Source organism: Teleopsis dalmanni, chromosome 2 (assembly GCF_002237135.1).
Source record: "Teleopsis dalmanni isolate 2A chromosome 2, ASM223713v2, whole genome shotgun sequence".
In the NCBI taxonomy this organism is placed as follows: domain Eukaryota; kingdom Metazoa; phylum Arthropoda; class Insecta; order Diptera; family Diopsidae; genus Teleopsis; species Teleopsis dalmanni.
Genome location: NC_051847.1, coordinates 51,603,945 through 51,631,912, shown reverse-complemented (window position 1 = coordinate 51,631,912; position 27,968 = coordinate 51,603,945). Strand labels below are relative to the sequence as shown.

General features: G+C 27.4%; 3 protein-coding genes across 4 annotated transcripts in view; all 3 read left to right on the top strand.

Moving 5' to 3' along the window:
- Window positions 1-27,968, top strand: part of LOC119682433 (SAM50-like protein CG7639) — a 246,151-nt gene that overhangs the window by 63,967 nt on the left and 154,216 nt on the right. The window lies entirely within an intron of this gene.
- LOC119682421 lies at window positions 1,208-21,576 on the top strand. 2 transcript variants are annotated; one of them, XM_038095861.1, is made up of 9 exons: window positions 1,208-1,299; window positions 14,386-14,678; window positions 14,751-15,433; window positions 17,745-17,978; window positions 19,024-19,194; window positions 19,315-19,530; window positions 20,192-20,473; window positions 20,531-20,848; window positions 20,913-21,576. In XM_038095861.1, exons 2-9 carry the CDS (start codon window positions 14,432-14,434, stop codon window positions 21,525-21,527), a joined length of 2,766 nt encoding a protein of 921 aa, XP_037951789.1. In that variant the 5' UTR covers window positions 1,208-1,299; window positions 14,386-14,431; the 3' UTR covers window positions 21,528-21,576. The 2 variants fall into 2 exon arrangements, with proteins under 2 accessions (XP_037951789.1, XP_037951791.1); XM_038095863.1 differs by lacking the exon at window positions 19,024-19,194.
- LOC119682438 lies at window positions 25,583-27,179 on the top strand. Its single transcript, XM_038095883.1, has 6 exons — window positions 25,583-25,741; window positions 26,031-26,073; window positions 26,132-26,282; window positions 26,477-26,633; window positions 26,706-26,805; window positions 26,862-27,179. Exons 2-6 carry the CDS (start codon window positions 26,071-26,073, stop codon window positions 27,093-27,095), a joined length of 645 nt encoding a protein of 214 aa, XP_037951811.1. The 5' UTR covers window positions 25,583-25,741; window positions 26,031-26,070; the 3' UTR covers window positions 27,096-27,179.

Genomic DNA, 27,968 nt, shown 5'->3' with positions numbered 1-27,968 from the left:
AAGTTGCCGGCCGAAATGTATGCAAAACAACAACACTATTTTCTCTATCTCGGCCAGTATAGGTATACTGGCCAAACACATCGGCCAGTCAAAAAAAAGTGTTACCTTCATTGTGAACCTTCATTGGAAACTCCAACGAATATTGTTATCAGTATTGCGAGCCACCGAAAAGGCCTATTAATAGACCAAAACATTAATAGTCTTTAAATGATCAAATCGGTGCTTTTCAAATTTGAATTTTTTATTTATTCGTTAAATATTATATGTACAGTCTCTTAGTAAAGTAATTATAAGATTATTATAGTATATGAGATTATTATATTAGTAATTTTATATATACTAAATAAATAAATTTGATTTCTAGTAAAAATAATAGTAAATATTAACAAGTAAGTAATAATTTAAAATAGTAGTATTTTGACTACATAATTTTCTGAGTGGTTGTAAACACTGAATATATTTTGTTGTAGATTTCTCCGGTACAATTTGCATTGGTGAAGTAGATTTATTGCAAAATAGACATCTGCGGGTTCGCTCACGGTAAAATCTGAAATACTGATTGGCTGATAAGAAAAAAAATCTATTTGCTAATATAAAACAAATTAAATAAAACTATTTTTTAATTATACAGTAAAATTAAAAATTATATGATTTTGTTTCGTTAATAAAATGCATATTTAAAAGTGTAAACAATATATCGGTGCTATTACAACAAGAAATTGACACATGACCAAAATGCATTCACGCTGATGACACAGTTGAAGTTCTGGAGATTTGTGTATTTTGTTATGTTTTTTGTTTTGGAGATTTCTCTTTTCATATATGAAATAGTGGTTAAATAAAGTAGACACAGCGAAAAGTGGTTTTTCAAGTTGTTACTGGATTCATACATTATTTCTTGTTTTTCTTTTTATTTTATTTATTTGGATATTGCGTTGACTTTTGATCTTCTTGGTATGCTGAATTAAAAACTAAAATGTGTGAAATAAATTAAAACAAATAATTTATGAAATCGAAAAGAAATTAATGAGAAAATGAGATACAAATAAAAATATATAATTGATGTGTTTATAAATGTTATTGTTTTATTTATTGTTAAATTTATTGAATTTGTTGTGAAAAGCAATTTTTGTGTTAATAACGAGTATTTTATACATAAATTGTACTGTATATTAAAAAATTCTATTAAAGTATTTATCAATGCATAACAATACAAACAAAACGACTATATAATTTTTTTAATGAAAATTTTATAATAAAAGGAGAAATTGAAACTAACAAGAGTTGTTTTATGAAAAGGTAAGTTTTAATTTTTAAAACGTTTTCTTTGAGTGGGTGTTTACATTTGTATATTTCTTTTAAACCTGATTTTATTGTATAATTCATTATATTTGTTTTAAATACATATATATTGTTTAAATATTTAATCTTTTGGCTTTATTAATCCTTTAACGTTATCAACGTTTATGCTCAGACCTTCGTTTGTTAATTTAAAAGAGCGCTATTTTCTACAATTTAACAAAAACTTATTAATAAGAAATAAATGTAAAATATTTGTCAGTTTACTTCAAGCTTATCTCTTTTATTCTACTTTAATAAACATTAAAATTATTTGATAAATAGATGAAAGCACAGTATTGTGAGGAAGTACTGACATACTTATAGATTATATTTTATAAATCAACTGATAATGGTTATCAATTTAATTAATATTTCGTCATTGAAACTTAAACATGTGTTCCTTCAACACTTAGTTATTTTTGTCTTATGTTCTACATTAAATGTATATATTCAAATTCGATTTACATTATTTACTAACCGTTTAATCTAGCAACCATACTTGTTATCAGCCTCAATATGCCATATCCTGTTATTTATATTCTAACTTCCTTTTAGATTTTCGGGTTATGACAGCTGTTATATTTTTTTTTTTTTATGTATCCATTCTATTTTGAGACTCACAATGTGTTAAATTCCAATTAATATTTCATATCTTGAAATGGTAATATGAAATATCTCGTAATGTTGTCATATGTTATTAGTTAGTTGTATTATTATACGTATACACCTTATAAAACAGTACATTATCAAAGAATTCAAATTATTTATTGTACATCTTATGAGAATGGGATCTTTATTCATATAAAATGTTAATATTGTCATATGATATATGGCCGTGCGAACCCTACCGATTTCCAACTTGCTCTTAAATAAAAATCGGAATTTCACGTTTACACTTTCGCAATTAACTCTATTTAACTCAACTCAATAAATGTCTTATTTCACCCAAATCCATGCAAAAATATACAAAATAATTTGTTTAAATAAATTCATTATTATAGCTTTATATATAAATTCGGAGCATGCTGTGTCAAAACACTCCAATATAGCAACTAAGACTATAACTGTTATTTCAAAATAAATCGTTCAATTTTCTGAATTTTTTTTCACTATATTAATTAAGGCTTGATTGGTATTTCTGTTTATATTATTGTCGTAACTCAGTTGCTGAGTTTCTTATACGATTCGACAATGAGCCAATAGGCCTATTTGGATCTTATGGATTGACGGTATAATCCAATCTAACTCTGTTCCTGATGTCCACTCGAATCTCAACTTATTCATTTGTGGTTATACTTTGCCTAGAACGATTTCTTCTTGTTTTTTTTTTACCACTTGAATAAATAACTCATTATATCTGTGTATGAAGTCGTGTCCAAACACTCAACCCATGGTTTTTGCCTTTGTTTTATAATGTAAACACTGCTATTTTTTTACAAAACTTGTTTCTATCTTGTTTCAGCCAACCTTTTATCAGTCATTTCAATTGTGCAGATATGCTTACTGAATTTTAATATTTTTTGTTTGATTTTATTATACTATATAGTTGCTCTATAATATAACTGTAGCCTTTTTTAAAATTCCGCGGATTTCTTGCTGTAAATTTGTTCTATTTTCTATGTTGTTTCTACATACTATTCTATTAAAAATAAGAGTATCCTTCACTCTAATACAAATAATAAAGCATATTTTTAACTTTCTAATGAATTAGGAAGCTGAATTTCACAACATTAACTTACTTTTATGTTCTATATAATGTACACCTTTTCCTAATTTTAATCTTAGGCGTTGCAAACTTTTCATTTTATATTCATTAATGAGATCCCGTCGACCTTTACGGTCAAATCAGTAGGGTCTAATATAAAAAGACCAATATAGTAGTTAATTATTGTTACAACGTAGTGATTGATCGGAGTATTATAGATTTTTTTAACAACTTCAATTTATAAATATTTTTTAACAATTTCTTTTTATATCACAATTGCACTTATAATGATGTTGCTATCGCACCCATGCACTTATAACTGTGATAATTGTCTAGGTACAATGCATCCTTACAGCGTTATACAATGATTTTGGCTAATTTTCTTTTTTGATCTTTGACCTTACTACTTTGAGAAGTCTTTCACAATGAGACTTACTATATGCTCATTTTTAATCATCTATAATTAATAACAGAATTCATACAAGACATGTATCCTGTAAAATACTTTGTTATTTTTTAATTAATTTTTTACTTAAGAATTTTTTGTCCAATGATAAAAATTAATTTTGTACTAAATACAATACAAATAGTATAGGAATTTATTAATTTACATATTCTTTAAAAATATTGTTAATAAATTATTTACAATAACTAATTTAATTCTTTTCATTTTTCTATTACCATTTCAGTTTTTTAACAAATAATTTTATTGTTTTACTCGATATAAAAATGTTGTTTATTTGCGTCATATAAACAATTTTCTGAATATTTTTATTGACTAGATAACGTTATACACATACATTTAAGGCATATAATAGTTTCAATACTACTATAATATATATATACGTGATTAAATATCCATAATAAACGTCTATCATTGGAAATATATACGTATGAAAATTAATTAAAACCTAAAAGCTTTTCTTTCGATCACGTCAAGTAATTTTACGTCCAATACAGTACATATAGAAGTATTGAATGAGAAATAACTGATTATTTGTATTTCTAAATGTAACAAAGAATACCTATAGATACTATAATATACATATAATTTATTTGTTGATGTTTTTAATTCGATCTCATCAGATTATATCCACTTAGAAATAGATAACACAATCTTTGATTTAACTACCAATTAAAATAAGATACCAAATTCAAATTTTCAAATATTATTAGCATTACACATTTTTTCTTAATCATTGAGGTGTTAATTTAATAATAAATTTTGTATATTTGCGTAATTAGATATATCGCAATAGCCACCAGTTTACAGTTTTGTGGATAAAAACAAATTAATTTATAGAAAAGCAACAAAATGTTAACTTCTTTAAAATACATAAAATGCAAGTCATTAAAAATCACTGAATTTATATATACATATGTACATAGTACATATATACTCATATAATTACTCTATAGATCTTTCAATAACTATTTCTGCAATTATTCAAAGCTGTTTTATCGTTGCAAGCGTAAAAATTTTTGCTTATAGCTATAAACGCTTTATATTAATTTATTAGTAATTTGACAATTATAAGCAAATACAAAGAATTTATACATAATTTTAAAATAAATTAAATTAGATATTCAATTTTCACATAAGGTTACAAAACTATATGAAGGGAATGATATCATATTTCATTCACCCGAATTAAATCTTTTGATTTTAAACCTTCAGTTATTTGTCTGTTTTGATTTTATTAGATGAAGTTCCTTTTTATATCCAAACACTTACTCATTCAAATAATTCATTTACTTGCTTTTTATTCACAAATATACAGAATGCTTTACGAGTAGTTCTAGAGATCTGCGATTAGTTGCAATTCAACTACTCTGAAGATTGAATTTATTACTTTCACAGCTTGAAAGGAAAAAATTAATCAGTAGGGATATATATCGCATATTACAGAAACTTGAAAATATTTAAGCATTTCCATCACAATACTTACATTGAATGTAAAACATTCTGCACGACATAAAGGAACAATATACTGGCGACGCATACTAAGTAGAGCAACAACAAGTAAAAGAATATATACCAATATATATATATACTTATTGTATTTGTATTAAACTCACTTTTAGTTTCAAGCATTCACTCATTCAAAATCTATTAATCATTGTGGTATTCACATCTTATTCGCTACACTTATAGACGTAGGAGAATAACACAAATAACAATTTTTTTTGCATGGCATATACTAGTTTTGTACAATAGCAAAGAATATAAGATATATAGTTAGAAAATTAGTGTGCAGAATTGTTTGTTTACTTTAATTTTTTGATACTCTTGTTCAAACAACTCCAAATTTGTGATTGCATTTCGATATAACTAAATGCAATTCATTAAAATTCTCTCAAGTTTTCCGAGATCCTGTCACTAACCCAGAGTAAAACCAAACTATTCACCCATAAAACTTAGACAAATTGTCACGTACGTAGTGTGTGACAACTACAGACTGAAATAATAAAAAAAATCGTCAATACTGTATTTGCGGGATTCACTCCAAATAACAGAAAAAAATATATAATAATATAAAAAACAACATTTTTTAATGCGAAGTAAATTTTGAATTGTGAAATTTTCAAGTTGAAATATTTTGTTGAATATTTTGACAATACCTATACTAATTAAGTAAGTATCTGTTATCAACCCTTGAATAATTTGTGAATACAATTCCAAATGCTTAAACTTTAAAGATCTATGGCATATAGGTAAAGGGGACATATATTGGTCCATCTGTGAGGTAGTTTATAAGTCTTTGAGCTAATCGAATGAAACTAACCCTGGGATTTTTAGTGGACCTAGACAGATCAAATCACCACTATATTAGAAAGTAATTATCTATAACCTATGGGGCAGGCCGCATGCAAAGTAACTACCGAAATTAAGTTTACACTATTAGAAGTGCTTTAGTATTACACTTTACAATAAAATAATAATTTTATTTTTAATTTTTTTTAAAAAAAAAATGTATTCTATAAAAAATCTATATAATTTATTTTCAATATAACTAATTATGTGGGATTTATTGAAGTTTCTGTAAAGCCGAAGCTATTTATTTCTCTTTTTTATTGGCAACAGAATTAAATGTTATTTACAGAAAATGTACCTATTAGTGAGAGAGAGAATTGCGGGTCAATTACTTTCCCCCTACAATAAATATTTTATTCATAATTTTAATAAAAGGAACAAAAATGAAATAAATTGTGTAATTAATCGCAAAAACCCTTTGCAAACTCTATTTATGTGCAAGGTGCTCTATATTCTCTTCAGCTCTCTTAATATTTTTAGTTTGTAATTGTGAGTTATTTATTATTCTGATAAAATATGAATTTATGTTATACTTAAACTAAATATTAAAAAAAAAAGGAATAAAATTTTTTTCGTTGTTTTTAAATAAAAAAGATTTTAGAAGCAAATGGTGGAGCAAAAAGTCCTCTAGGAAGATGATGATAGTAGAGTGTTTATTCTATTGTTCTCCTGTGTTAGTTGTTTTTTTCTTGTTAAAAGGAGTCCTAAAACATATATACAGGGTATTTCAATTAATTTCACTTACCATGTTATGTACGAATGTATTATATATGAAAATGGTATTAACTTTTGTGAAAAAAAATGTAGTTAAAATAACTTTTCACACAATACGTCACGTACTTATATGGCATTATCAAATAGCTATTAATAATATTATAAACAATATTAATTTATTACTTCTATCTATTATAAATAAGTAATATACTATAACCTCTAAAAAGCCAAACAATCATGTGGTTCTACTTATTGCATACAGCTCGGTCCGTTAAAATTTTCTATTTAAAAAGACTTAAATCCTGCGATCTATAAGTTACTTTATGACCTGACATATTTAATTGCACATATTATATTCAATAAGAATAAAGAACTCAAATACGGGTATATATTAGGTATAAAAAAATCTTTTTAACAATATTCTGAAAGTCTGATTAAACAGAAACTGTTAAAGTTTGCTTCGCTCTAGTAAAGAGCATAATTTAGCAGTAGGTTATCTTAACTTTACCATTAAATTTAGAAATACTTAGACAACTGTATCTTTAAACTAAATCTTCGTCACATATTTTGAAAACTTTTCTTGCATAATCTACTTTGTTTAGACTGAACACTATATAATATGAATTTTCGTAGTGATATATTCTTTTTATTTAAGTTACTTTACTGGGTATTGGTTTAAAATCCAGTCGATTTTTTAAGTATATAACTTTTATGGATCCGTATTTTTTTCTTTTTATATTTCATATGAGCGAGAATTTATTTGTGAGGGACGATATATACTATTTGCTTATCATTTCTAGCTAAGTTATAGCTATAATTACTCTCTATTATTTTCTTTAAATCTTAAGGGTTCTATTAATTATTTTAATTTTGATGAATAAATCATGAATCTGACAAATACACGTTTCTATTGGACCAACAACAAAATTTAATCCTGTAGACATCTTATATATATTACACTCTCCAACACGAACGAATTGATATATGAACTATATATAGAAACTGATTAGATAGATAAAAAACTATGTACTTAGATTATTTAATAAATGAATACACAGAGATAGTTAATTGCCAGAACAGCCGTATGTTGGTTTTATTCGGGTTTTTTCTACAGTTTTCCTATGTCATTTTTTTATAGCTGTTGTACACCTTCATATAATCAAATATCAAATAATACAATATTTTCTTCTATCTCTTTGTAAACTGAATATTTATTTCAAAGGTTTACGGTTACCCCAATGGGATGTGTATATATCGCCCTTTACATATTTATGAATATATCAATTTCCTCCTTTATAAAAAGTATATTAAGATCCTAATGACGATATAATGTTAAATTTTTTACAAAACTCTTTAAGTGTTTTAGATTAGTATGCTTACAGTATATCTAAATCTTATGACTTTATATAACAGAAAATTATTCTCTAAACTCATTTTCATCATAACTAACCAATATATTGTTTTTATTTATAGAACGAGTTACAACTGCTTAGCTTTATTCATTTTTTAGACTATATCGGGTATAGTCAATCAAAAACTGGACTATTTTACCTTTAGATCAATCACTTAATATGTATTTATTTTCTTCTATTTTAAAAATCATTCCAAACTTGCTGGTACGAAAGCCAATCATTTTTAAAATTCACATATACACTTCCATATGGTCCTTTAAACAATAAAAGCTGTACTGCTATCGCATATTCAAAAACAAGACGTATATGTCTAACTTTTCAATTATATTATCATTATTCTAAACTAAACAAACTAGTTATATTAAAACTTTTTATAAAAATACACCCACCCTGTATTGTGTCCTTTCTTGAAGTGCAGCAATAATGTTTGTCGTCATATGAGCTTATACTTTATTCATAATATAAGATATGTATTAGATGTACATACATCCTATAGCCAACGAATACTTCTTTCAAGAAGTTATGTCTGCTGTAATTTGACTTGTGAAGCATTTTTAACATAACAGAGCGAATTCGTAAGTTGAGCACTCGTGCAAGGAGCCAGTCAGTCGTAGGAACTCTTGGCTCTCAATTGCCTACTTGAAGGGAGAAAAACTCAGTACAATGAAGTAAAAATGTTGTGTACTACACAAATTCTCCAAAATAGATAGTAGAAATTTTATTCCTGTGGTACGCGATTCGGTTCGGTTGGTGCAAGCTCGTACAATTCAGTTTATCTTGTGGTTGGTTGGTTGGTGTGGAAGCATAAAAGTTTCTAAACTCGGAAATTAACAAATTTAAGTGAAAAATCAATGCATATTTTATATATATAAAAACTGTTGTACTCAAGTTTTAAAGATTTTCATTAATATTAAATAAGTAAAATAGATTAAATAATATTAAAGCAGCAAAATGGTAATTTTGAAAAAAGGATACTTTATGTCATTGTAATATATTAAAATAATTGTGTTAGTGTGTGTTTTACGTTATATATTTTAAAAGGATTAAATTTTCCTGTTTGTATACGTTTGTGAATGAAGCCACTGAAACAATGGCCGGGATTGGGCGTATAGAAAATACTTCATCAAAAAGTTGTACACATTTTTGCGTTCGATAATTTGAATTTTTTTTTCTTCCATTTTTCAAATGGTGGAGTCAGAGACCTCACGTAGTAGGTGTACGATGTGTACAACTGATTTTCCTAATAAATAATTCATCGTTACCGTAAAACTTGTAGTAACAGTCACAAGTTTTCAATATAATTTTCTATTGAATTTATTGCAATTCTTCTTTTACGTTCTTAGAGATATTCCATACCTTTTTTTTCTCACCAATCACTGTCTTTTTCAAAGTTTCATTCGAATGGATTAAAGTCGTTGCTTTGTATTTCGTTTACGTCTTCTTTGACACATTTTTATACTCCTACAGCATTTTTGGTTTTTTGTCATGACAGGCAGGAAACCTGCAAATGCCAAATCCAGACAATACAACATTTGGCCCAAAAAAACTGCAAGAATACTTATTCGTCTTCATGTTCCAAACTAGTTTTTCATTTCTTTTCTTATTGTGCTTTTTAAAGTTGGGTACACTTTTGTGTTATTGTCTGATGCTTCCACATTGATTTTTAAACATTTTCGCACTTCTTGTACTAATGGTACTGCTCCTTAAGACTAAGACTTTCCGCTGCAACGTTTTGTACAACTCCATAAATGGGTTTAAGGTGTGGTTCATGTTTACGAAATGCCCAGTTTGCTTTTATTGTTTTAATTTTATCCATATTCAGTTAAGCGGCTCATTTGTGCATTATTTGTCCATTAAATTAAAATTATATTTTATTTATTTTCAATATTCGGTTAATGCTATTTTGCGTGAGCTTGCCGACAAACTTATGTAGGCTTAGCGGAATTTTTATGTTGGCTGATCTTGTTGACCAGAGTCCAATAACCGAAATTAAATTCAATTTTGTATTAGCAAACTGGAATTGTTTTAATCTTAACAATTTATTATTGATTAAAGTTTATAAGAAAATTAGTATTAAATGCTGCTTTTAGAATTAAACAAACCTGTATACTTTCCAGGCATGTATGCCATATATGCGTCAAAAATATTTAAGAAGTATGAGAAAGGAATGTATTTCATATATGTGTCAAAAATATTTAAGTAAAATGATAAAGTTTGAATTTACCGAATAAAAACCTTTTATACAGAGTTCAGAATTCAAAACCACAAGTTTATCAGATTATACCCATATTGATAATCAGAAGAAAGCCCGTATAATTTTTCTTCTAAGAACTAATATATAAACTATAAGTCTATAGAGCTATTTATAGGCTCCTAGAGCTATTTCCTAGGCTCCTGTAAATTAATTTTTATACTACTTTTTAAAAATGTGTATTTAGAAGTAACCGAATGTTTTTTGAAACTATTCTTTTTCTTCTTTTGTTTTTGCTGATGTTAGCTAGCACTTTTTAGTTTTTCTGTTTTTTTTTTTTTTGTAAAGAAAGTTTGGACTGCTGATTGTATGCACGAGTAAAGTGAAGGGATATGTATACTTCGCTACTGAAATAAATTTAATTTGGTGATATAAAGAAAGACAAATCAACCCTTTTTGTTGATATGTGTAGATCAATCAAATTTAAAACTTTGGCTTCTAAGCTTTTTTGGTTTCAAAAAATTAGTGAATATAGTTTTAAAGTGAAAAAGCCATATTTGTTCAAGACAAATATTTGTGAATAAAGGCTATTTTAAGGCGTTCGTGAAAACTAAAGATAATACAATTTATAATATGTAAAACTCTAAGAACTATTGAACCTGGCGGACTAAATTTAGACCTCTTTATTTATATATAAAAATAATTCACTTTATCAACCGCATAATTTATAATTTATAATATTTTTAAGTATAATTTATGAAAGGTATTCATGATCCCGAGTAATAAACTTGGTAACGGAGTAACATAATCACAGTCCAAAGTGACAACACCAACACCAATATTTACTATTACTATTTATCGATTCCAAGAATGACCGGTACCACTCGTGGACTACAACAACAACACCATTACTATTTACTGACCACTACTTTTATTATTGTTATTACTACAAATGTTATTATGAGTACTATTGTGTTGTAAGATTACGATTAGGATTGAGTAGAATTGGTATTGCAGATAGTATTGGAGTTGACGATATTGAAGAGGGAGGCAATTAGAAACAGTACTCCTCATTATAGTACAAAAAAAACCCCTTAACAATATTTTTCAGTTTCTTTCATTCACATAAAACTTTTTGAACACAATTAAGTGTATACACCTGCGGTCTCTCCATCTCTCTCTGCTCAAATAACACACATAATTTTGTATTCCTTTCATCTCAATACCTACTGACACATTTACAACGATGTTTGTGCTAATAATAAAAAATGAAATTGAACAATTAATTAAAAAAAATTTTATCTTATTAAATAAAATTTGAAAATTCATTAAAACTTCAATATTTTATTACTACAAAATTAATGTACTATTGTAAAATATTTTCTAATTCTATCAAACCATTTTGATGACTTCAAATTTTAATTAACTACAAAATTTTGTTGGAAATCTAACTCCGTTCATTACACAAACATACATACGAAATACATTCACTTGTCGATTTTTATTATTAAAGTTTGCGCTGTGCACCCCATATGTGTTACTCGAAGTTACATTATATGTATGTGTCCCATGTCTGTCGACTATAACCTCGTCGTTGGTTGTGAAAATCGTTATGCCATAAAGTATCTCAATATACTTGTGTATATGTATGTACAAGTATGGTTAATATTGTTTATTGTGTGGCTATAAAGTAAATACATATTTATATGCACATTCATGTACTCTATTTTATTTGCATATAAATCTGTGAAACAGTTTTTACCATTGGACGTGCTTTCCAAACAGAGTATGCAGAGGCATCAATCAGCAATGTAGCATTCAGCGTACATTAATCAGGTCCTTCAACTTAATTCTGCACATGTCTTTGAAGTGTATAACAAATGTATATATAAAATGTATGTATGTATATATAAAATTAAATCAGTATCATCAGTGATATCAGTGCTATCAGCACTAATGGAACTGTAATTTCTAACTCATTTAAAACTGAAAAAGAAATTAATTATAAAATAAAATTGCTTTTGCTTTTGCTTTCTTTTTTTTCAGTTAGAGAATTTTTTTTATCGATATACGATATACATACATACTCATTTTACTATTAAACTATTTTTACCGATACATTAAAAAACTACTACTTTTTTATTTTGTTTTTGCTTTTAGATTGTTATACAATACACTATATATATAAAGCAACAACAAAACTTATTTACTCATCAACTAAACAAATATGTCTCCATCTCCATCTCCATCTAAAGTCGTTACCCAACCACCCGCTTAATGTGTTGTGCCGGTCTAAATTCACGCACATCTCTTTTACGCCGTGTTAGAAGGTTCGCCGTGAGCATGAGCCGAGTTCACATTGAAAATCTACACTTCATTCTTCTCCACTCACACCAACCACACCGCTCCGCTTAAAACTATTTCTATCATTCGGTCATTACCGGTTTTTATATACTACTAACTTTTTTCACGTACATAAATGCAGTTCGGTTGTGTGTACAGTGTTTTTGCACTTCTGATATCTACACTGAAATAAAGTATCGTTCGTCATCGCCGTTTTACATATTTTACTCGTTTTTTAACTTTTAAATGTAACTGTCCACATTTTCTAGATACATTTTAATGTTTTTTTTTTTTCTTTCTTTCTTTAATAATTTTTTTACTCCGATATATTTCTCTGGAAATGAATCACTGCAACTAATGCATACCTTTTGTTCCACATTCGTGACGTAAAACAGGTGTTTTTAGTGCAATAAATGTGTGCTTTAATATGTCGTTTTTCATTTCCATTATCATAAGTTTATGATAATTAAAAAAAAAATAAATAAATTGAAATATGTTTTTATAACCATTAATAATAGTCTTCATTTTTATATCTAAAATCAGCAGTTTTTATAAAATGATTAACTAAAATAAAAAAGAAAAATATATTATTATTAATATTATATTGAGGATAGTTGAGTCAGTGTACTTCAGCACTTTTACGCTCTATTAACTAAGAGGTTTTTTCATAACCCCTCTCTACCCCTTGACTGGATTATTGTTTATAACTTCATCGGACTAAGCAATAATTGACCTCAGATCTGCATGTTGGTAAGCCTATCAGTTTTCGTAAATAATTTCAGAGCAAATCTTAATTTATTCACATACAGCCCACAGATAATTATTTGTAGGTAGTTAGATAAGGTTTTAAAGACACGTGTTGATGCAAACACTCAAACTTCCCCATTTTAACGCCTCTAAAAATTCCAAGAGAAAACGAGTTATATTAACCATTGTCTCCAAAATGTCCCCACATGTTATTCTTGTTAAACTATTTTGTTTTTCAGTTGAAGTTTGAGAGATCAAAAAAGTCTATTTTCGCTAACACTGTCAAGCCGACGAATAAGCGGTCTTCTAAACAATGGAGTCGCTTTGTCTGCAGTCCTGGGCAAAAACATAGAGAATCGGTGCTAGTTGCCCTCATTCTAACATTAATGCAAAACGCAGTACCCTGTTAATACTGCAATAAGTATTCAAAGTGCAGTTTTGTTTAAATCTAGAAGATACTTTGTTGTTCTCATAACTAACCTTGGCCGTAGTGTCTCAGTTGAGTTCATGGTCTAAGCGATTAGTCCATAATATTTTTGTCATCGTAATGTTGAGTTCTCTACGTTCCTAAAGAGTTTACACATCAAGGTGTTATATTGAGGTATCGGTCTGATTAAGGTCCACTTCGGAACCTCTCACGGCGTTCTCATCTACTAGTTCCTTCCCTGCGATATCTCTATGTCTAGGAAACCAACACAGAAAGCAATGGGAAAAATTGCTCAAAACAGTGAATTTCGTCAAAATCTGGCTCCAAACAGTGGCAGATATCAACAAAAGTGAATCTTTTTTAAATATTTTAAAATATGGTATAAGTTTTAAAAAATTTTAAAAGTATTGCCTTATTTAGTAAAATGATATAGTGGTTTTCCGGTCCAGAACCTATAAGCTACGTATTCCTACAGTCAGCTAAAGCTTTAAACTTTTTTCGTGGTTCATCAAACTATCTAAAAACTTCTACTAAAATGAAATAACATATCATGTTTTTTTATATATGTTAATATTACCAAGTAATCATTCTGCTCTTATTGATCATAAGAATAAACCTTTTTTTTAATACTTAAAAATACAACTAAAATTCTTAAATTCCAATCTAATTAATATTTTTCCATCTTAATAGGATAAATTTAAATTAGTGAAAATCTTTCCATCAAATTATCGTTGCAATGCATCGATCATTGAAACCGCACGCACAAGCTAAAAAGGTACCACCGCCAGCTATACCTGGAGATCCTACACCACAACAATATCAACAACAAATTCCTTTATATCGTTTAGGTGCTAGTATAACGAATCCAGCCGGAAAACAGCTGGAAGATGGTATCATAATGAGTAGCTTGATTTCATCACCATCACTAGAGGAAGGTGGTTTTAATTTACCACGAGAAACATCTGTAGCTTTGCGTATGAAGGGTAAGTAAACTAAGTATAGTTAAAAAAATTCATTTATAAAAATCAAAATTTCTTCATTTCAAACTAAAATAGATGAAATAAATGATTACGCTGCAGCAATGTCAACATCAGGTTCATCTCAATTATCAGCAACGGCGGCCAAACAAGCTAGTTCCCAAGGTGGTATAGCTTCGGCTAATTCAAGCCACTTGTTAAGCGGTTGTACTTCCAATATAGTGCCATGTCCTGCACCTGTATTTTGTGCAACATTACGTGAACCATTAACGCATAAAGCAGCTGTTTATTATCATCAGCAGCTAGCACTGCAAGAAGATCAGGGTATTGATTTAACACAATCACCTGGACGTGATTCACCTGGCTCGTCATCAGGTTCAGCTGGTTCTGGGTCTAGACATTCCACAGCTAGTTTGGATTCGGGGCGAGCTTCTTCTTATCTCACTGGCGTTTCTGGAACATCTATACGCGGTGGTGGTGGTCCACTTTCCTCGCCACGATGCAGTTCAGTTAGTTCGTGTTCTATCGGAAGTGTAGATCGTCAACGCAGTGATGAGCTTATAATTGATTGGCTTATGGAAATGAAATATGAAGAGTATGCACAATTATTTATTGCAGCTGGTTATGACTTACCGACAATTGCACGTATGACACCTGAGGACTTAACTGCCATTGGTATAAAAAATCCACATCATCGTGAACGTATTAAACAACGTATCGATAAACTACAAGTTTTAGATAATTTGCCACATTTTGTACCAGTAAGTTATAGTTTTTATTTAAACAAGTTTTTTTTTATGATAAACAATGATAACAAATATTTGTAGTTCATAAATATTAATTAATATAGTTTTTTATTGAATTTGTATAGAAATGAATAATTAATTTATTATTTTCATAATTATTCATTAATTGAAAAAGTAGGTATAAGTATATATTGAGTGTGCGATAATATATGAAGTATGTAATGTATATGGAAGCATTTATAAAGAACATATAAGATTTTAAAGAATTTATTAGATATCAGTAAATATAAAAAGCAAGATTGATATAAGAAGACTTCTTTCAATTTTAGTTCAATATCTTTTATGTTCTCTTATATAGAAGTATGTTAAGTAAAGACTCGAATCGCTTTATCTACCTTATGATGATATATTCGCAAAAACATATTTTACTTTTTTCTCCTTCAATTTGTTTATTTACTGAAAATAACTACAATGAAAACTAAACAAAGAAGTAAGAAGTACATATTTGCTTTATTCTTAAAGTTCAATGTAAATATTGAGATTTTATATCTATTAACAGTGTTTTAATATCTTGTGTTCTCCAATTTTATGGGCTTTTTATGAGTAATATATATTTTTGTGTTCATACAGTTTTCTTATAAACGTTAATAAATTTATAGTACATTCATTTGTATCTTTTTAAAAAGAATAACAATGATGTCATTTTGTTATTTTTGCAAATTCCGTTTTGTTTATGCAAGTGTTTACTTCCTTCAAACAGATCTTTGTCTGCCATATAGATTATAGACTCAATTTGAAACGGAGATTATAGTTATGTACATAACATAACGTTAAGACATGGCAATAGTTTAGCTTAGAAAAAACCAAAAGCGGAAAGTGTCGCATAAAAATAATATCTTATTTGCCAAGCCACAAATATTTTTCATTTGCATAAAATATTTGAAAACCAGTTTTTTATGAATTCATCATCTTCATAGCCTCAAGTATTTTAATCACTCTAAAATTATTCATTGAGACTGCATACTTGAAAATCCTCAACAGTAAAGGTTTTTTTGAACTTACATAATCTTAAAATAAATTAGCATTATTTATTTGTTTCATATGTTTTTGATATACTTAATAATATACATATGAACGGAAATTGATATAAAATTGTTGGGTTTAGTTTAATTTGATTGTGATTTTAGTTTTATTCATACGTATAGAACATAATAGATGACAACGCAATAGGTAACCTCTTTCAAATATGTGTTTGGGATCACCAACTCTATTCCCCATTATGTATCCTTCTTATTTTCATATTGATCTTTGGCTTGTAATTCCTCTACCTCGACCCAAAGAGCTTTCCATTAAGACCCACTGATGCCGTCATTATATGTCCTTACAAACCGTCTTCTTCTTACTTCCCAAATCGTGTATTCATTCACTTGTTATTTTCCTGGACTGTAGTAGTTCGTTTCGTTTTGTCTCAAGATTAGGACTTTACTACGAGTTTTAAGAAGATATACTTTTTAAAAAATCTGAACCTAGTTTATGAAATTTTAGAACTTATTGTAGCTTATCTCTTTCTATTTCCTTTTGTTGATTGTTAAAAGTTTTCATTTAATTTCTGGATTAAGCGATTTTCCATTATTATTAAGTTTTACTTTCAAACTTCGTTTACAATTCTTTTTTCAGTGCCATTAGGGATTCCTGTCTAATGCATAGCGACTAATTTCCTAATATTTCCTAAATATACGTTGCCTTAGCATTATTTTATTAAAGACTTTATAGTATTGTTTAGTTTTGTTTTTTTTATTAAATAATAAATTATATTATATTATTAAATTATATTATATTTACAGTCTTGGCTATGCGGTCTTCAATATAGAAAAAACTATAATGTATTGGCTATAGTAAAATCACTCTCATGTTGTTAGAAAAGATTTTTATGGTCATCTTCTTTGATTTATATATCTACTTATTTTACTTTGCGCAAACAGACAATATTCTTCTTTAAAATAACACCAATTGTCAAAATAAACATCACGTTTTTGTGCGAAAATAGTATTCTATTGGACCCAATAGTGCCATTGCAGTACAAGGCACTGTTTTTATCTTCCATCTGTTTATATCTAATTATTATAAAATCCAGCATAACACCAACATTTTTATCACTTTTTTATAATGCATATGCTAGCTAGAAATATACTTTTTAGTACTATAATACACCTTGAGTATATAAACAATATTTTAAATTTAGCGATAGTTTTAATAATCATAATATTATTATACTGTATAAAACAAATTTTAAATGTTAATTTTAAATTAATTCATAAATTAATAGGGTTCAATTGAAGAATGGCTACAATTATTACGTCTTGAAGAATATATTCAACCACTATTGGACCAAAGTTATAAAACGGTACGTGAAGTGACACAGGTCACCTGGGAAGATTTAGAAGATATTGGCATTGTTAAACTGGGACATCAAAAGAAAATTTTACTTGCAATTAAACGTGTAAAAGACATAATAAGTGGAAAATGGAATCCCGGTGGATCAAACTCTTATCAACAACATGTAAGTTTTATCTATTTTAATATATTTTTCCCATAAACAATGGCGATTAATAACATATATGTATTAAACATGTAATTAGTTCAATACTATTAGGATAAAGAACAAGTTGTAGTTATTGTTAGTTATCATTAGGTTGAATTTCTGCTAAACAAAATAGTTATGCTAGAGACTAGCAATATTTGTTTCTAGAAATGTGTCATAAATAATATCCCTCCCATAAAAACTGATTACTTACAATCCACCGATACAACAGTTGTTAAAAATAAAGCTGTTTGTTTTTAAGCACTTTTTATTTTATTCTTCAAACACATTTATTTCAAATTTTTATTATTTAATTAAAATATATTTATATTATAATTAGTCGAACTAGGTTTTTTTTTAAGTTATAGTTTTTCTAGAAAAATCGAAAGCAATTATTAGTTAAACGCAATTTGGGTTGATCATAAAGAAGTTTTAAATATTCGTCATCAATGAACTTTATATTAAAGTACATTGGTACAATAGTCCAATGAATAGCTGTATCAGACCACATTGTCTGGCTGTACGGAACTAGGAGACTTATTAATTCAACCCGTACTGAAAATTATATCTGACTGCCTGTGAACCCTTACAGATCTAGGAGCCTGTGAACCCCTACAGATCTAGGAGATTTATAACTATTGATCAAAGCGAAATGGACAATATTATTTTATTTCCTATAATATTTGGAAAACCGTTATTCTTAAAAGTATCTGAAACTAATATCGCAGATCTCAGAAAACTATAAAAAAAATTAATCGTGTAAAGTAATTCGGACCTGAAACAGATGTATTAGAGTAAATTTCATCAAGTAAAATACTAAATCAATAAGAGGGAAATCTAAATTTTATTTATGTTATGTATATTTGATTTTAATTATTAATTTTAATTAAATTCATATATTTTTTTTATTCACCTTATATTTAATTTTGATTATATTTAATTTTTTTTTTATTATATTTAATTTTTTTTATTATATTTAATTTAATTTTTTTTGATTTTTGAAATAAATAAATGATGAAAATAGGAATATCGTAAAATTTGGCAAGACTCTTTAGAGGCAGCCTCTCCCACATACATTCCTACAACTCGTGTTTCTTGGGACGATTCTAGACTGTATGCCACTAATGATAATGCTTATTATTGCACTGGTAGTAATCATGAATGCCCTAATGGTAATGATGTAGTTTTAATCAAGGTGAGATTAAAATCCATTGAATATAGACCTATACATATAGACCTATTATTATAGTATTATTTATCATTTTTAAATTAAATATATTTTGCAATAAAATAATGTTAAAATATTTTACTATAGGTTCGTCAGCCGAGAGGTAAAAGCTTAGAATCATTGGAGGACTTGCATGACAATAGCACACGCAGTCATCTTACCTTCAGTCATTATACCGCAACTGACTATGGACATTTTGGACATCCCTCACAAATGCATCCACATCAACAAGCTATGCAACAACAACAGCAACAAGTTCCACCTTTATGCGGCAATCGAATGCTTAATACCGCAGCAGCTATGGTAATAACAAATTACTTTTGTTTTCATTTTTTGTTTAAATTCTTAAGTTTTGAATAAATACATTTACATATAAACATTGTTACAGATATGGTAAATATAAAATCCATTTTCACAGCACGCATATTCTTTAAAACAGTTTTAGGAAAACCACTTCACTAGCAATTTTCCTGTTATTAAGGTTATCCACGCATTGTTATAATTGAAGTGAATGTGTGTGGAGTGTATAAATTCCAAAAATGTTTCACATTCTCCACGTACTATTTAATGTATTAAATTATGTACAGTTCGTAATTGTTTTCTATACTTGCTTGCCATGAGGGCTTAAACCTATGATGGTCTCTCTCAACACGCATATTCAAATAATGTCCGATAAATGAATACCCCTACCCCTATTAATTTATTATGATTGTCACTGATTTCATAAGCTGCTTAACATTTTCTTAATCACTTGATTACTCAATTTCGTGCTTAATTTCAGACATCATTATTTCATTATTTATAATAAATCTTAAGTTCCTTTATCTGCTTAATTTTATTAACATGCTTGATTTTTTAATTTTTAAAAATTAAGTTCAAATTATTTATAATTCATACATAAGTATATATTTATTTATATATTTTAGCAACTATATATTCACTTGACATATATTAACATTTTTAGTCTTGGCGCCGTTCATATGATGATGGGGATATAACTCCAACGAACGATGCCACACGTGATTTAGTGTATGAAGAAGGTGGAGGTACGTTACCTCGTCAACAGCGTGGTATATTGCAGCGTGCTGTTCTAAATAGCATGCCACCTTTAGAACACCATCACTATATGAATGCAGCCGCTGCTGAATACGTTTGTCATGCAGCGGGTATTGGTGGCCCGGTTTCACTTGGAGGTGGCAATATGAATGTGGCAGGCGGCATAATAGATAACTCCAACATAAATAAGGTAAATATTTTATATATTAAATTAAAATAGCTTTTAACTCTTTACTATATTTTGCAGCCTTATATAACTGGAAGCCCATTAACAAGTAAGAAAATTGCACCAGAGCCACCGCGACGTCATTGCAGTATACGAAATTCTAGAACTCTAAGTTCAGATGTTACACAATTGCCACAACAAGCGCAACAATCTTTACATGCAGTCGCACAAAATATGTATTATGGTGCTAATGATGGCACTGCTATGACATCACATCATCATGCAAGTCCGGCTTATATGCAACAACAATTGCAAACAACACAACCTATCTATGCTAATTATGCTACAATACAGCAAACAACAGCAGAAATCCACTGTGAAAAATTCCATGACAATAAGGTATTATTAAATGTGTATTCGTAAATTTTTTTATGACATTCTTTAAAATTTATTTTCTTTCTAGTCAAACTCAAGTATTGATTCCATTGATACCATTCCTTTTGCTAACGAAAACACTGGTACAATTAAACAACGCTTACTAAATCGGCAAGATATGACACAACCTCAACAGCAACAAAATCGATTGCATTCGTCCTCATCATCTTCATCATCATCTTCTACAAACACAATAGCAAATATTGCACACTCGTTTCATTCACTTAAATCATCATCTTCATTGCACGATGCATCTTTGATACGCAGTGATAGTATTGGTAGCAACGCAAGTGGTGGTAGTACAGGTACGAATACCGGTATGGCACTTTTGCGTTCACCCACTTTACAGTACCCTCCGGAAGCGAACGCAACAGCCTGTGGATCGTCTACTTTACCAACTACAATAACTACAACTGTTGATTTGCATACGTCTAATAGTAGCGGTGCAGTGATGACACCTGATGCCATTCAAAGCGGTACTGGTAGTACCAGTGAAATGCCCACCGTTTCCAATATTCCGGGACAGAAGGTGTCTGCAAATGTGCTCAACGATATTGGCAATATGTTGGCCAATTTAACGGATGAACTTGACGCTATGTTAGAAGAAGAGAAACGTGTCGGTTTAAATATTGATAGCGAATAAGTTTAGTAATCGTAGAAGTAGTATATTATATATAAGTGTTTAGTTGTTAGCACAAATTTATTTTGATTATAATTATTATATTGTTTTTATTATTAACATATTTAAAAAAATTATTATTTTTATCTTTTTTTCAATGTTAAACTGTGAAAGTATAACTGATAGTTTTTAAAAATATTCGCAAGCCTATTGTTGACAAAATACTTCTTATATATTTTAATTATGTTTATACTAAAAATTTTTATACAATTTATCGATTGATAATGTATATTATCAAAGCTAAATGTGCAGTTAATAATTATCTATGTTTTATAAATTAACGCCATAAAAACAAGTTTATAGCCATAATTGAAATCTGTGCAACATTAAGTTCCACAGTTTTGATTTTCATATATTTTTTATATATTTATTTTAAATAATAGGATTTGAAATCGCAGCTATATGATATTAAAAATATTAAACTGTACTAGTAAATTGTACGTAATTTTGGTACATATACTACTATGGCTACATAGTATTTGCTGGGTTGTTACGAATATATGTTTTATTATTCTATAATATCATTAACCGCGTTCTTTGCTGAACAAGTAGGGATCAAAATGAATATATAATTATTAATTATATTGTCGGAACTATTTGCTTACGACTAATGTTTTCATTTTTTGATTATTGACAGCACATTTTTTATTTATTACGTTCCACTTTTATTTCGCACATATGTTCCACATAGAACCAAAATGTGAAAAAAAAACTATTTTTCGTATATGTTGATCAAATCATTTTCGTAAAAGACAGTTATATTTTTTTTTTTATTAAATTTATTTTTTATGTTAAATGGGTTTTTTAATATTTTCAACTATCGGTTATCATATGAAAATTACAAAAATGATTGTATTTAACAAAAATAGAAGGGTGAAGGTCCTTTTACAAACTATTTTTGAATTAATATAATAATAACCCTCGACAACGTTATATAATATTTAAAAATTAATATTCAACTTATAGAAAATATATATATATATATAAATTTTATAAATATAAATAAAGAATTGACAGTTTTTTGTACAATTTAATGTTTTTATAATTAAAGTTATGATGTTTAAGTTTATATAACATTTTTATTTCAATAAATGGATATGTATTGGGTTTAAACTAACACTGCATATAAATATAATGTATTAGTATGTGTAATATAATGTTTACAATTACAATTACAATTTATTCCAATTTTATAACTTCAAACATCTTTATTAAATGAAGTTTATTTAAAATTTCTTTATTCTTTAAATAAATAGTTGATTTTAATTAAAAAAATACAAAAAATATGTATATATGATTATAAACTCTTAACACGTATGCATATAATATGCATATTTATATGTAATAACAATAAAACAGAAATGGCCTTTTCTTTAGTTAATAAACAATTTTGTTTTTACAAGTAAACTTATTTTTTTTTACTAATTTAAAATTAGTTACAAAGTAGTTAAATAAAAATGATTAGAACATAATATAAAAAAATAAATTGTTTAACATTTTACATAAATAAATAAATACTATCTCTTAAATTAATATATATATATATATATATATACATATATATATGTAACAAAAATTATTATAAGAATTTTTGGAAAAGACTATTTAGAGTAAAGTAAAAATTAATAAATAATACTGGATTAATAAATAATCTTTACAAAGTTATATTCATAATACAACTTGTTATTAATTGTAGACAAATAATATCAAAAATTAGCGAATGCATCAGCCATACAAATTAAAAGCTATAATTCTAAATGCATAATTTATGTCAGTATCAAATACCAACTATTGAGATCTGACTAACCTTTAAGAGGATACAATCACAACTAAGGAAAATTAAATATAGATAGTACACCAGGCATAGTATCACCATATTTTTCGTTTTTAAAAATATAGTTCTAAACCAACTTGAAGAGCTTGAGAGGCAGATATTGCTGACAACATATATGCTCATACAAATGAGAAACGTGTTTTAAAAAATATGTGAAAATGCCAATATAGAGATTATAAAGTCTAGAAATATTGTATGATATATAAAAACACACTGCTTGCAATAGTTGTGTCATATTAACAGAATATCTAACAGTAGTGTTGTTAAACAGGCATATTTACAGATCCTTTTGAAAAACAGAAGAAGAAGAGAACCGTGAAAAAATCAAAAACTGTTATAAAAGAAGTTTTAGAAGTCGACTATTATGACTATAACAATCAACGCACAATTAAGACATTTGAAAAAATGTTGCAGAATCAATAGCGCATCGGGAACTGTGAGCTAACGAATAGGATTTTTGATATATTTAAAATACTATAAACGAATTGTAACTCTTTATAGTACCCAACGATGTAAAGAGTATAAAAAGCTTAAAAATGTCGAATCCCTCAAAAGAAAATGGTAGTGGCTTTGGATTCTAACTATATATATAACATCTTCCATAACTATGTTAAATTGGAAAAGTTATTAAATTTAAGTTCAATAAATTTATCTTTCACCTGTACTTTTCTAATAATATAAGCAGAATTCTCTTCTTATATTATATACTCTTATATACTCTTCTTATATGAATGAAAGTTATTTTTATTAAAATTTATGAAAACATATGATAGGTATAATATTTATAAGTGTGCTTCGACACTGCACATACCTATACATTAATATATTGGTACTGCATATTGAGACACGATTATATATCTTTAATTCTGCAATTTGACAGTGAATTTGTTTAAAGATAGCCATTCTGACAATATTTTTTACTGCGATGTCGATATAACTTCGATCTGTAAATATCAAGCTTTAGATATTTTTTTAAGATACTTTTTATGTATATTTTATGTATATCATGTATATTATATTATGTGTACTTAAAAGATTATTTCTATTAGCCTTAAGACCTACAACCTGATAGCGTGTATCAGAAAATTAAAAAACATTCAATAAGACCATAATACCACCGAGTTGTAAGAAGTTACTTTAAGTCACCATGGAAAAAATTTTAAATATGCTATGAACGTAAGTCAGAACATTTTATGTATATTTTATAAAATAGACGTTAAATCAATTAAATCGCTTGAATACATTTGACAATAATATAAATTTAGGTTAATCATATACTATTTTTTGAATATATTTTTTTAAGTTGATTTGTTTTTTGATGCTCTGTTTTTTATATGCTTTCTTTTGTAAGTGTCCTAAAATTTTTAATATGATGTAGAGTGCATTAATTTTTCTATAGTCTACCATATAGAAACATTGAGCGTTCCACAGCATATTTACAGATCGATATAGATGTTACTTCAGAGAAAGATATTCTCCTTTATGCACTTTTCTCATACTCTATTTCAATATTAATTGATATGATTTTATCCTTCATTATATTAGGTATTCGCTATACTGAATATGTACAATATTTTCTTTAGATAAGATTTATGAAATTATTATGATATATGAAATTTCTGTAGATTTATTTTAAATGAAGTAATATATAGGAAAAGATAATTTTCTGATGAATGTAGATAAAGTAATAAAAAACGAATTTAATTTTTAAAACCATATAATAATAATTAGATCGGCGAAACATTAAAAAATGACGAGGAAACATGAAACGGATAAAAAATAGACATCATTTTTTATTTAGAGCAGTATAAACAGTGTGCTAATATATCTTAGTATAATTAATAAGTAATAAGCAATATACTTAAGTTATAATAAGTAATATAAATAATAAGATATTTGTAATAATACAATATAATAATTGTTTTCTTTTAATAATGAATACATTTACTTATTCATGACATATTAGTCACAATGTTAAAATACATATTTATATTTATTTATTCAAGTAAAGTAAATTTATACCACAAAATATAATATTTAATATTATATATTATATAAATACATCTAAATACTGGCACAAACAAGAATAAGTAAACAAAAACAAATATCCATAAGAAAAAGCGCATATTTCGAATGATTCCAACGACTGTTGGTTTGCGATATTTCTCTTATATTTCAGTTTTGACTTGTTCTCGCATGTAACGCACATTCAATGCGAGTAAAATAGTTCGGCGATAATCGCAGTGTTGTTCGGAATTGTCAATTTTTCGTAATCCGAATTTGTTATAATCTATTTAAATAAGAAATTTGAAAATAAAATATTAACTTATATAAAATAAAACAGGTGACAATCATTTATGTAAAATAATTCTTTACTTTACTAAAACACAGAAAAATATATTTTTCTGTGCGCGATACGAGAGCCAATAATTTTTATTGGAGATGCCATCTGGATTCAATAATTTTAACGTCATTGCAAAGTGTAACAATTTTCAGTTGCGGGATACGTTAATTTTTTATTAATTTTGTTTTTATTTGTGTGAAACATACTTAAAGCATAATTTCTTTTTTCTCTTCTGATTTAATAAAATTTATAAAAAGTTTAAATATAAATAACGTATATGTAATTTTAGCAATTTTTTTTATTTTGTTAGTTATACAACTTGAATTAAAATGGTAAGTAATATGTTTATAGCATACATATATTGAAATCCTAAAAATTTATAAAATTTAGACAGAAAAAATGGAAGAGAAGTTAGAAGAGCAATTAATTAAAGCAGTACGCAAGCATGATTGTTTATATAATTCGAAGAGCCGAAACTATCGAAACACAAAATATAAAGACATAACCTGGCGGTCAATAGCTTCGAATTTAAATATAACAAGTAAGATTGATTAGTATAATAGTTTATGCTATATATAATAGTATTATAAATAACAGTTTCGCATTTTGACAAAAAATATTAGTCTTATTTTTCGCCAAAATTGAAAACATTTTTTTATTTTTCGCCAAAATGTTTATACTGATTTTTTTTTTCTGTATACTAAAAACAATAAATAAATGCAATATATATTTTAGGTGAAAATGCTCAAAAAAAATGGAAAAACTTACGAGATTATTACTTTTTTATCAAGAGATCTGAGCAGAAATCACCATCCAGTGCTGCTAGTAAGAAAAGAAAATGGAAATGTTACTACCAGCTGCAATTTCTTGATGATATACCAAAAATTCGAAAGTATGTATCATAAAATCAGCAGAATAATATATTTAAAAAAATTATTTTATTAACTCGTGTTATTTAAATTAGCAAATGGGAGAAAGCCGATGATGAGGAGTATTTCAATGAATTTATAATTGAGGAAGAATCATCACAAAGCGACAAAAAGCCAAAAAAAATTAAACCAACAGTAAGGATAATAATGTAGTATCTTTGAAATTTAATTAATAAATTAATATTATATAGAATAATACTACCGATGACTTCAAGAAATTTTTGGAAACTGCAACTTTAAGTATTCAAGAAACTTGTGTTTGGATGCGTTCACAAGAAGAAGATAGTATTTCAACCTATTTTAGATCACTGGCAGAAGAAGTCAAAGAAGCCAATCTCCCACATGAAAAGTTACTACGTTTAAAGCGAAAAATTTTTAACGTTATCTATGAAGAATTAGAAAATAATGAAATGGAACATGATTAAATCTATCCAAGACTTTTTTAAGTAGGTTTATGTATTGTAGACATAAGTAATAATTAAATTAAAATTATACATATAAAACATAAAATAAAGTTTACCCATTTAACATTAAAAATAATGTTTGTTTTGCTTTAAACTTTTTTGATTGACCTCTAACTTATTTATTTAAATTGCAATAAATACACATCAGGCTTACAATTAAAATATTGGATTAAATATACCACTATATAGGTAAGGTTGAACATATTAATTACACAATTTATCAAAAATATTTTTTAAAATCAATTTTTAAACAAAGTAACAAGCACAGGACTATTTATTATTTGTACTACATAACACAGTATTTATTGTAATATACTCTCTCTCTCTCTCTCTCTTTAGCTTTAGTATTGTAGATTTTATAGTAAATGACTGACTTGCTGTTTTTTGCCATATTTTGATTTTTCCGAATACACCAATGTTAATATTATATTTTGTTTTGCTTTAATTTATTATTATTAAATAATAGGCTATGAATGCACCCCGACCTAAATGTTCTATTGTGCGCCTAAAAGCCCAACTAAAACAATTCTACATTATTTATAAATCTCATAATTGCTGTGGGCTTAATTTTACCTATTTGATTTGGGACTAAGATCCCGCTTTCAAGGTAGTCGAGTCTACATCTTGCCGCCGCTGTCCAGTTGCATGGGACATATTCTGTTTCCTTCTCCTCATTACAATTATTCGCAATTACAATATTGTGAATTATTAATTTAATATCAACTTGAATTTACAGAAATTACAATCCAATCATCATTTTTATTTTCGGTTTTTTTATGTAGTTGTATTATAATATTAACTTGATTTTGTAACTAAAAACGATAAAGACCTAAG

Bases quoted from the DNA above. Each gene is read 5' to 3' on its own strand.
- LOC119682438 (XM_038095883.1), top strand. The intron at 26,283-26,476 runs GTAAGATTGATT...TATATATTTTAG, and splicing joins TTCGAATTTAAATATAACAA to GTGAAAATGCTCAAAAAAAA. The intron at 26,806-26,861 runs GTAAGGATAATA...AATATTATATAG, and splicing joins CAAAAAAAATTAAACCAACA to AATAATACTACCGATGACTT.
- LOC119682421 (XM_038095861.1), top strand. From the start codon at position 14,432: ATGCATCGATCATTGAAACCGCACGCACAAGCTAAAAAGGTACCACCG. The intron at 17,979-19,023 runs GTAAGTTTTATC...TGATGAAAATAG, and splicing joins CAAACTCTTATCAACAACAT to GAATATCGTAAAATTTGGCA. The intron at 20,849-20,912 runs GTATTATTAAAT...TTTTCTTTCTAG, and splicing joins AAAAATTCCATGACAATAAG to TCAAACTCAAGTATTGATTC.